The sequence below is a fragment of the Acartia tonsa genome, chromosome 2 (genome assembly GCF_053477335.1).
Source record: "Acartia tonsa isolate MP-2025a chromosome 2, ASM5347733v1, whole genome shotgun sequence".
In the NCBI taxonomy this organism is placed as follows: domain Eukaryota; kingdom Metazoa; phylum Arthropoda; class Copepoda; order Calanoida; family Acartiidae; genus Acartia; species Acartia tonsa.
Genome location: NC_137261.1, coordinates 16,059,724 through 16,071,733, shown reverse-complemented (window position 1 = coordinate 16,071,733; position 12,010 = coordinate 16,059,724). Strand labels below are relative to the sequence as shown.

Below are 12,010 nucleotides of genomic sequence, written 5' to 3'. Positions count from 1 at the left end.
ATTTACATAATTTTTATGCATGGTTTAACACTTTCATAACCTGGATTCATGTTTGATAAATGTCGTAAACGGTTGGAAATATAGTCTAATATTTTCTGAGATGTATGACCCCCTGACAGATTTTAGGCTGCAGCCCTAGTAAAACATACTTTCCCCGAAAATATTGTAAAATTAGCCATAATATTGATTTATTTTTTTAATATGCAAAACATTTTTAAATATTAAAATCTTGTGTTACACCTTCCATGTCCTTGAGTTTCATAGTAATCAGAGAGAGAGGGGACTATGGGCTGTTTACTACACTAGTCCCCAAAGTTTTGTAATGCTAAGTAATTAGCTAAGTAACTATGGGGACTTTAGTGAATTTTGATTGGTTGGTTTATTAAGTAGAGTGTTCAAACGTTTCAACCACTGATTTTAATCGGTATTATCCTCTTAGAAATTTTTCTTTCAATATTGAAAATTTGAGTACCCCCCCCCCTCTCGACAGCGAACTATGAACTCTGGCCGCAGCGCTCGGCTCCCTAGCCTGCCTAGCCGCAGCGCTCGGCCCCCTTGCCTGCCTAGCCGCAGCGCTCGGCCCCCTTGCCTGCCTAGCCGCAGCGCTCGGCTCCCTAGCCTAAAAGCTAACCTAACCTAAAATAGTTGTTCGTCGGTTGGTGGGGGTTGGGAGGGGGTTGGGTACAAAATTGAAAAAAAAATTTAAAAAATTTAAGAGAATAACGCCTTTTAATCTACAGAAGGTGTAATTTTGTGTATCATAATGGGGGATGTACAGCAATTTATCGGCCATTGTCTTATACATTTAAATTCCTGAATAGTACACAGTTCTAAGAACAAAAAAAATCACGACCCTTGAAAATACTTAAAATTTCTGGGTCAATATATTTTTAAAAGCGAAGCTTTTCTATAATTAGGGTCGGTCCGTCCGTCCGTACGTCCGTAACGGATAGCTTTTTTCGTTAATTTTAGCATGTTAGAATTGTCCTATCGATTTTAAATTTTGCATGGTGATTCCTTTAATAGTTAGGTACGATTTAGAAAGCGTAGCAACTTTATAATCATCACCAAAATGTCCGTACGTCCATTTTAAACATGTTGATTTTTTTACTTTTTTAACAACAAATTTTTATGTGATCTGATCATCCGATTGATCTGATTTTTGGTGTATTGATTCCTGGGACAACAAAGTATAATGTAATAAGCGAAGCAACTCAATAATCAAGTCCTAAAAATGTAAGTATGTCCATAAACATTATCCTGAATCAAGTTGTTTTTCAACAAATTTACTTACAATTTTGCGTTGACTCTTATACATTTATATTCTGATTATTCAGTTCTGACACTATACAAGTATTAATGTCTGTTTGTCCTACCGTTTCTGTGCTTCGCTTTTATGGATGTTGTCATCCTTGTTTTCGAGAATTTGCTTGCATCTGATTTTTACTCTTTTTTTACCTATTATTTCAAGTATTTACTAATTTCTGAAAAATTTGTAATCTACATAAATATTAAGTTTATTTATTTATCCTATAATATAAAGTAGTAAGCGTTTTTTGTCTGTCCCAAAGGATCTTGCTAACCGCTGAACCGATATTGTTCTCCTTAACAGTGAAGCTCCTTATAGGTCTTGGGAAGGTTTTAAACTATATTTGAGGAGGGTGTCTTTACCCCTTTCCCTCCCCCAAAAAAATTTTTTACTCTTTGGAAACTCAAATTTAAAATGGGATGAGGTCCCCTTTTTCCCCTCCTCCTTAAGTGCCCCTAGATGCTTCTAGTGGCGTAGCCGCTAGCAATATATAAATCTCTTATTTTTGATAGTCAATATGAGAGAATTATATGATCATTAAGAACATGCATTGTCTTCTTCCCTGCCTGCAATATTAGCAGAAGTAATAATTTTATCGTCTCTTGAATGCCGCATTCTCAGCTAGACCTGAACGTCTTTAATAGGTGAGCTTTTTGACAGGGATCTAAAGGGACAAGCCAATGGCCAATAAATCAATGTACATCCCAAATGATTATAATTACCCTTACTGTAGATTAAACTTTGTGGCTAAAACGTTTGAACACTCAGCTTAATTAACCAACCAATCAAACTTCCCTAAAGTCCCCAAAGCAGCTAAGGCAACGAATAAAAAAAACATTATCAAAAAACTTTGGGGACTACTTTGATTAACAGCCCATTGTCCCCTCTCTCTCTCTCTCTCTTGCTTTTTGGTTATTCATTTGTCACATGTGTGTAGATGATACTATTCTTGCAAATTATAGATATAACAATGGACAATATAAAAAAGAAAATTCCTCAGAGAGTGAAATTGAAAAAGAAGCCTAAGAAGCTCGGAGAGTGGAGAGATGTTGTCTCCAAGTAAGTAATTGGGGGTCAGTTGAATTTGAGTAGCCGATTGTGTACACATTTTCCTCGGTGTTTCCTCATCCTATCTTAATACTTATCACTAGCTAAAACAGCTTAAAACTTCAAAAAAAAATCAAAACTTGAAAATTTTAATTTTGAATGGGGTATTCCTATCCAGTTTTTTGTTTAGGAATGAATATTTTTTGCCCGAGGGAATAAATGATGGAGCGATAGCTCATCATTTATTCACGATAAATCGTTTATACAGTCAAAATTAGATTTTTTTTAAGTTTGAAGTTTTTTAGCAAGAAGTAAGTATTGAGATAAACACCGTGGAAACTGTGTACACAATAGGCAACTCATATTCAACTGACCGTAATTGAATTTTTTGGAAGCGCAGCTATTTTATAACCAATATAAGTCCGTATGTCCATTATCATTAAAATGACAACATAAAAAGACAGTTTACTTTTCGTTCTCAATTTTGTGATAATTTTTTCTACAAAATAGTGCCTAATAAAAAATGACGTCATCCAATACAAATGACCAATGATAGGCCAGTATACATTTGAATTGACCAATGGTAAAGTGTATACTGTCCTATCATTGGTCATTTGTAATGTATTATGTAATTTTTTTAAGGCACTATAAGCGGCTTCATACAGTACTATTAAAAATAATTAAATCAGTGAAGCAACTATTTCTGTCTGTTTGTCTGTAATGTAGCTTTGCACTACAAACGCTAAGCCTACAAATTTGCCTACAAATTATCCCATTGAATAATATTTTTTCTGATTTTAAAAACATAATCATTCTTGGATTTTAAAAAATATTTAGGAAAAGAAAACTACTTACTTTAATGATAATTCATTAAAAGAATAATTGAAATAGCACACTAAATTAAATTTAAAATTTTTACAAGAATTTGTGCAATTACCATTTGCAAAATTTCTTTATATAAATTTGGGGCATTAGAATTTAGATTAGCAAGAAATACTTTACATTTAAATTGAACCTCACCTTCTTTATTTACTAACTTTTGTCTATTTGTTTGGCTTTTCTTATAAACCTCATTGTATCACTCAAATGCTTTGTTAAAATCCAACACTATAATTGCTGCGTACAATCTAAAATTGGATGACAAGGTTGTCAAAAAAAAAAAGAGAGGGTGGGGGTTAAGTTGTGATTATGATACCCCCCCCCCCTCAAAAAAAATTCATAATTTTCAACTCCCCCCACAAATTTAACTACAAAGAAATTTAGACCTCCGAAATTACCCCCGTATCAACACCTCAATAACCCCTAAAAAAATTTCGCTTTTTCGTACTTGGTTCAAAGCCGTCATTTTGAAAAGTTTGAACAGTTTGTATTTTTTACACCACCCAATAAAATTTTTGTTATAATTCTCAAAGTATTTATTGCAATAAATGAAATATCGTGTTTAAAAAACTTTGTAGACCTGTACAATTTACAAGAGAGAGAGGGGACAACGGGATGTTTATTGTTTATTACACTAGTCCCCAAAATTTTATAATAACGACATCTTATTCGTTGGTTTAATAACCCTAGGAAATTTTGATGAATTTTAATTGGTTGGTTTATAAAGCTGATAGTCCAAACGTTCCAACCACTTTTTGTAATCTACAGAAAGGGTAATTTTTGTGTATTAACATTGGGGATATACATCAATTTGTCGACCATTGTCTTATCCCTTTAGATCCCTGACAATTTACAGTCTAATGTTTAGTCTCTCACCCCGGGGGTATCTATTAAGTACCAAATGAAATAACTGGTATATTTCTTGTAGTAAATTATATTTAATATCTCCTGAGAGAGGAAGCAATAAAGATTATCTCTATAATTATCCAACCACAATTTTTATAAATACTTATAACATATATAAAAATAATATTATTTTTATTTTATTGTTTTTGTCTAGCTCATATATGTGTACAAGAGTTGTGGCAATTGTTTTTAAAAAGTTTTAACCTGAGAATTTTTTAACTAAAACACAGCTTAAGTTTTTTAAAGAAAATTCTGAGAATCAATGCATAATTGTAAAAAGAAAAAATTAAAATTACATTTGCTCAGCCAAATTAATCATTAGTCCATGCGACTTTATAATAGATTAGCATCAACGCCCCTAGAGGCATGGGGTAGTGCAGGCAACGTACCCTCCCCCAAAATAGTTAAAAAACCTTCTGGGGTCCCAGAAAATGCTCCCCTGTAAGTTAGAGCCATATAATTTCAGTGGTTTTCGAGATTTATCGGTACACAGACATGATCACTTACCGCCACATATCTTCGGGAATCTAAATGGATAAGACAATGGTAAATGCATTGATGTACATACCCGTTTACGATACACAAAATTACCCTTTATGTAGATTACAAATATTGGTTGAAACGTTTGGACACTCAAGCCAACGTTGTTAAGCCAACTAATAAGAAAATGGGTATTGTAAAACTTTAAGGACTAGTGTATTTACCAGCCCAATGGCCCCTCCCTCCCTGCATATCTTGTTACTTTTATTAAATACTAGCGGCTACGCCCATAGAGGCCTCTAGGGGCGCTTGAGGAGGAGAGAGTCGAATTTAATAACCCAATTTCTTATTTTAGATTTTAAAAGAAAAATTTTTTTGGGGGGGGGTGCCACCCCCCCCCCTCATTTTCTATTTTAGTTAATTTTTTAGGGGGGGATTTTTAATTTTTTTGGGGTTTGAGGGTGTCCCACCCCCAAGAAATTAGTTATGAACCTTCCCGGGACCTATGAGAAGCTACCCTGTTAAGGAGAACCCGATCGGTTCAGCAGTTAGAGAGATCCTTCGGTACAGATACACAGACAAACACCCTGTTACTTTAGTATAATGATTTAATTTTTAAGGAGCATCCTAAAAACTGTGCAAGGTGTTGAAGATATGGAAACAGGCAAGGAACAATTCCGCTACTTGTAGTAGAGATTTGGGATTCAGATCTCGTTATACCTTGAGATTTAAAAAATTATACTGTTTTTTATAAATGTATTACAAGCAATATTTGAACCAAAAACTAATACAACACAATCTCACCCCCATGATTCTTATAATTGTGCATTGTGCTTATTCTTCCTAAAAAATATGAATTGATTCCATTTCGTTAAAGAAAATTAAAAATATTTCTAGCCTAACTTTCACTTTTTCCTGAAAAAAAGTTAAATACTCCAAAAAGCATTAAAATAAGGGGTATAATCCCTTTCGTGTCAACGCCTCTTAAGGGGGCGTTTCATTGTATTTTCAGAGTAGCTTTGGATTATTTTAGGTTAGGTTAGGTTAAGGTAGGTTAGGTTATTGACATGCTTGGTTAGGCAATTAGCCCTGCAGGGTTAGAGTCCCCTTCATATGCTAGAAATAGGAGAAAACTACCCTGAAAATATAACAAACCGCCCCTTGAAAGACGTTGTCACGAAATGTACTATACCCCAAATAAGAGAAGGAATTGTTTTTGTTGGTTGCAGGCAAATTCTTGTGGAAAATCAGAAAGAAACGTTTCCGTGGAATTCAAAGCTACAAAAGAAAATTCAGGTGATTTTCATCCAGGGTTCGGCTGCTGCAGCTCAAGCAATTGTAGTCGAGCCGCATTATTTTCAAACTGATTAGCATTTTTAACAATCTTCACTCTAGCCGCACTTTTTATCCTTATGTAAAAGTAACAGGATCTCTGTCTGTCTGTACCGAACGATTTCTCTAACCCCTGAACTGATATGGTTCTCCTTTACAGGATAGATTTTCATAGGTCCTGGGAAACTATTCACAGTTCATTACTATAAAAATTTAGTTTTAAATGTCCAATCTTGCCACTGCCATCTAGCCATAACAGATGTGTAGATTTCATATCTGGCAACCAGAAAATCCAATGAAATCTAATTATTGAGAAAATTATACTTGAAAATTTCAAGTTCAATTTTCCTCCCTTAGGAATTACCGCACAATCATGACAATGAAAGCAATGATCATTTATTTAAAATTTTGAACAAGTTTGCTTTTATAAAGTTTTTCATAAAACCCCACCCAGAAGGGAGTTAATTAATGGCAATTTCTATCAGTTGCTTTGCAAGGTCATGGAATTTCATGTACAATTTGCAGTCTGGACAATAAATCTGCGGCTTATAGCGGATAACAGCAGATTGACATTTTTTGGAAAATCCTAAATTATTCCGTTATGAAAATTCGCGGGTGTAGAGGTCTGATTTCTTTTTCTTGTAGAAAATGAAAAAAAATTGTCACAATTTTCCATGTTATATAAAGATTAAGATTAAAAGGATTACATTACATTTAACAATTGCAAACAAGAATAAGTTCATTCAAAGCAAAGTTAAAAATCTGCACATTGTTTAATGTTTATGCTTTTCTTATATGGATAACCATTTAGGGCCAGTCATTTTCAAGATTTTATGCTTGTTTACCCTTTTTGTAATTAGGTTTTAGGGATCTAAAGGGATAAGACAATAGCCGTTAAATTGATGTACATCCTCAATGATAACACGCAAAGTTATCCCTTCTGTAGATTACATTCATTGATTGAAACGTTTGGACACACAACTTAATGAACAAACAAGTCAAAATTCATTTGAAGTCCCTAAAGTTGTTAAGCCAACGTATAAAAACGTTATTAGAAAACTTTGGAGACTAGTGTAATAAATAGCCAAATGTCCCCCCCCCCCCTCTTGATAATAATACTTGTTTAAGGTTGGATTTCAAGAAGCTGTACATTCATTATTCGCCAGCCAACAATGCCATATCACAGAACCTGTACAGGGTAGCTCCAAATAAATTATTCAGGTATGCTTCATTTGTACAGATTCATTTAGCAGTAGCTTCCCGCTAAGTGCCCTGCGAGTAGAGTAACCCCCTCTTTGATATAAATTTGATAAGGAGGTGGCCGGGGGGTTAACTTTGAGGATCACTATAAGAATCCTTTATCAACCCTATGCTAATAGTGAAATCTAACTACATAATTCTAACTACATCAAAAAGTTTAATAGGATAAATGTTTAAAAAAAACTACACATCTCTTTAAAATAGTTATTAACTACTTTTTTAATTTAGTTTGATAAAATAAAAATAAAGAATAATTCAGTGGACATTTAAACTGACATGTTAATTTCTACCATATTGTAAAAGAATGAATCAAAATCCTGTAAAATAAAATTTTGTTTATGATGTTAAAATGTTCATGTGTAAAAGTTGGCTAGTACAAAACTAGTAAAATAAAGTTGTGTATAGAGACATTTCGGCAAAATCGCACAAACTACCTTGATAACTGCCCCCCAACCCAACCCCCACCCCACCCCCATTCTTTTTATAAATAAGGGTTTAACCTTAATAGATCGGGGGAGTGGGGGGCTAAAAGAGCCCCCCCTCTATCTCGGCTCCTGGTACAGATAAAGACGTAAAATTTTTTTCTGGTGGTTCATGTGTATTTTTAGAGAAAATTACTTTTTCTATTCATAGCAGTCAGACCGCTCCTTAGCCGCTTTTTAGCGGCCAGCCGCTAAATTTTAAAACAGCTGTAGAGCGGCCAATTTTGCAGCTAGGATGACCAAATTTTAGGACGAACTTTTATTTTTCATAACAAAAAAATTACTTTTTCTGATCATCGCCGGAAAACGGCAAATAACGGTTACGGCGGTAAAACGGCGGTTGGATATATGTATGTAGTAAAAGCCGGACAAAAATCGGTCATAAAGTCGGTCAGGGAGCGGTCAAACGGTCATAACACCACTTTTCTCAGAAGGTCATTGATATCTAAGTATTCACCAAAAATTTTTAGGTTTCTACCTTATACACAAAAGTCATAATGTAGAAATTAAGATTTATTTAGAATTTTTTCAAATTTTTTTTACTACCCAACCGAAACCGGAAGAAAATCTCTTCAAAAGAGATAGGGAAAACCCCCTTTTCTCCCATCTCTTTTTTCTTCCCCCCTTCCTTTTTTTTCTTTCCCCCTTCCCTTTTTCGGGAAAGAAAAATATGACGTAACTGGAGTCGTGTTCCTCAAAATTAATACAAATTCGGGACAGTTTTTATTGTGTCAAAAAATAAGTATATTTTTGTCATCAAAACGGCCTCATTGAATTTCATGGGTGAAAAAATGGCAGTAAAATGTGTTTATGACAGTAGTAAAGGTGTAATTTTGACAGTGGATAAAAATATATTGCCAAAATTACAGCTAATAACGAAATGGACAAAAATATTCCCACTTTTTTGTCAAAAACACAGTGGCTGTATTTTGCTAGTGGTAAAAGTGGCAGCAACCCACACACAGAAAATGAGTCCAACTTTTAATACTCATACCTATAAATCGGACCAAAGAAAAAACTAGTCTAAATGTAAGTCAAGTATATGAACTGAATACTTGTGCAAAAACCATTGCATAATTGAAATATTAACATTTTGCATCTCTAATTTTACATATTCTCTAAAATTGGAAGAAAAGATAAAAAGACCAGTAGGCAGCGGGTACAATCCGTAAAGGTGTGAGTTTTAAGACTTAAAAACAGTAGTAGATCAGTAGTATTCTCTAAATATGTGTAGTCCTTATTGAATAGAACCATAGACAACAATTTTTTTTGCTAATGTCAAGCTGACAAAAATTCATTTTAACATTTAATACAAAGAATTACCATGGACAATAAAATAATATTTTTAAAAATTAATATCTTTGTAATAATTGGCATTATTTGTAATTTTTGAAACTCTTTCCAATAATTTTTTTTAAGTTGCCATTTTTGTTCTTCTTTTCAGTTTGACATTAGCGAAGCAGGTAATATACTCTTCGAAATTTTTTTTTCAATTTTGAAAAATTTTTATAATTTAAGATATTGTGCATCAGACAACAAAACCTTTACTACTTTGTATAATAGGATAAGCCAAAAATTGATTTTCTCGCCATGACTATTTGAGTGCACCTCACAGAATTTGATATAAATTTGTTGGACGCCCCAGGTTTTTGCCAAGCAAGGCTTTTAGACATAGTAGTAAAAGACTTGCAGAGATGCATGGACAAGGCAATGGGAAACAATATATAAAAATAGGGAGATTTCTTAACACACAATCAAAGGATACTCTTCCAGAATTTCTTTGGCAATGTTGATAATGACAACAGACCCTTAGACTGCTTGGTCGTTTTTCTTTTTCTACTCTGTATACAGATGCGTTTCACACATTTTTTGGCCAATGCATTCCCCATGCATAAAAGTGTTTATAATGTAACGTAGAAGTAATTTGAAGAATCTAGAACGAGATTAGTTCCAAACTGTTAAAGCAAATTAATGAAAAGATATTCTCTTTTTGCACCATGCAATGTTTATTTATTTTCCATTGACCTGTCCCTGAATCCCAGGGAGAAGCAGGAAGGAAGGGTACAATGGTCTGTTTATTACACTAGTCCCCAAAGTTTTTAATAATGTTTTCTCATTTGTAGTCTGAAAAAATTTGGGTAATTTAATGAATTTTGATTCATTAAGTAAAGTATCCAAACGTTTCAAACAAAAGTTTATTAACATTGGGGAAGTGCATCAATTTAACGGCCATTGTCTTATCCCTTTATATCCCTGGGTAGAAGTGAGTATCTGGGACAAGAAATTAATGCATTTTGTGTAAACTTATCCAGCACAAAATAAACAAGAATAAAAATATACACAGTAGGCAAAAGTTATTATCCATCTCTTTTGTAGGGGTTTGCTTTCCACTTCTCCTCTTATCTCCCTCATTTTTATGACGTCACATGGCTGATTTTTAAGACACTTTGGCAGGGGGAAGGTACCCTCGCAAAAAATAGATATAAAAATGTTTCAGAGACATATAAAAAGGATTTTGTTTGTTAAGGAGACTAATATTGTTCCAGCGGTGTGTGAGACAGACATCCTGTTATTTTTAGAATGAATTATGTTAGCAAGATCTCGTAAATGGCTAGATTAATGGTTCCACATTTTAATACTGTAATGTAATGTGACTGGACAAAGTGTCTAAAAAATCATCCATGTGACGTATTAAAAATGAGGGAGATGAGAGGAGAAGTTGGAATGAAAAACCTCGAAAAAAGATATGGATAATCTCTCATTTTTATGACGTCACATAGCTGATTTTTTATACACTTTGTCCAGCAACCATAGTATTCCTGAAAAAAAAACTCTACAACACACTTGTTCATTTGTTGATGGGACAATTATACCCTTGTTCTCTCTCTCATCCCTTTGTTTTCTATAAAAATACAGGGATCTAAACTATATGTACAATTACATCCTCAATGTTTATATACAAAATTGCCCCTTCTTTTAGGGTTAAAACGTTTGAACACTCAATTCAATAAACCAATCAATCAAAATTAATTAAAAGTCCTCAAAGTTGTTAAGACAACGTATGAGAAAACGATATTGCAATACTTTGGGGACAAGTATAATAAATAGAGCCCATTGTCCCCTCTCTCTCTCTCTCTCTGATAAAAATCCCTCACAAACCTACAAACATATATGTATAGGAACATTGTTTTACATGAAAACTAAATGTATATTGTTCGTAAATGTTCGTAAGTAAGTATGTCAGTCCATAGTTTTTCCCTTTTATTTAAGCATATTATAATTGCCCTATAGATTTAAAACTTTGCATGAGGTTTCCTGAAACAGTTAGATAAGATTTAGAAAGCGTAGCGACTCGATAAGTGTTGTTTGAAAGTCCGTATGTCCATTTAAAACATGCTGATTTTTAAAACTTTTTGATAACAGTTTTTGTATGGTATATTTATCCTATTCACATTTTTTTGGAATACTGATTCCCAGGACAACAAAGTACCATGTTATAAGCGAAGCATCTCTATAATCAAGTCCTAAAAATGTTAGTATGTCCTTAAACAGAAACCTGTGTTTATACAATTTTGTAACTAATTCATAAACAATTTTGTTTAGAATTAAAATAAATATTCTGCTTATTGAGTTCTGACATTTGACTAGTGTTATTGTTCGTTTGTCATATCTATTTATTTTGGAGCTTCGATTTTTATGGTGTTGCTTTCCTTGTTAGTTTATTCGTCAAAGGTTTTGTTTATTCAAGGTGTAACTAATTAAATTGATATTATTAATCGTCAATAGACATAACATATCAAGATGATCCATCTAACCCCATTTTTTGTCAAACTTCAAAGGGGATTTTTGCAGACAAAAACTTTTATTTACATTTTGTTTTATTCGTGATACAGGCGACATTATTTGCGATGATTTTTAGAAAGATTGCTTTAATCTAAGAAGTTAAACTAACTTATAATATGTTTTGTCATATGCTTCACAGAGAAATTTTTACACGAATTAATTTACCCAAGAAAAGCTTTACCCTGAGATATGTGACAATTAAATATTATGGAAAATGTCGATGAAAAGTCAGCCACAAACACTTTTTCATAACGCAATATATAGTTTACTTTACTTCATCGTTCATGTTTCGCAACTCAGAATTTAATAAATATTTATGAAATTGAACTTAAATAAATATACGACAATAAATGTATTAAGTATAGATATATAACCCAGACAACTATCTGGATCCAATGTTTGGGACCTCTTTCGTCTGCTATCCAATTGTTTTCTGCTCTTTTGTAGCGATTTGGCAGTGTTATTATTTCCC

General features: G+C 33.3%; 1 protein-coding gene across 1 annotated transcript in view; it reads left to right on the top strand.

The window, feature by feature from the left end:
• The first annotated feature begins 2,266 nt into the window (after positions 1-2,266).
• Positions 2,267-12,010, top strand: part of LOC145305661 (1-phosphatidylinositol 4,5-bisphosphate phosphodiesterase zeta-1-like) — a 68,715-nt gene continuing 58,971 nt past the window's right edge. Inside the window, exons 1-4 of the mRNA XM_080147370.1 lie at positions 2,267-2,368; positions 5,242-5,285; positions 5,851-5,917; positions 7,082-7,174. Coding sequence (XP_080003496.1) covers positions 2,280-2,368; positions 5,242-5,285; positions 5,851-5,917; positions 7,082-7,174 — 293 coding nt within the window. The 5' untranslated portion in view covers positions 2,267-2,279. The remainder of the gene's footprint in view (positions 2,369-5,241; positions 5,286-5,850; positions 5,918-7,081; positions 7,175-12,010) is intronic.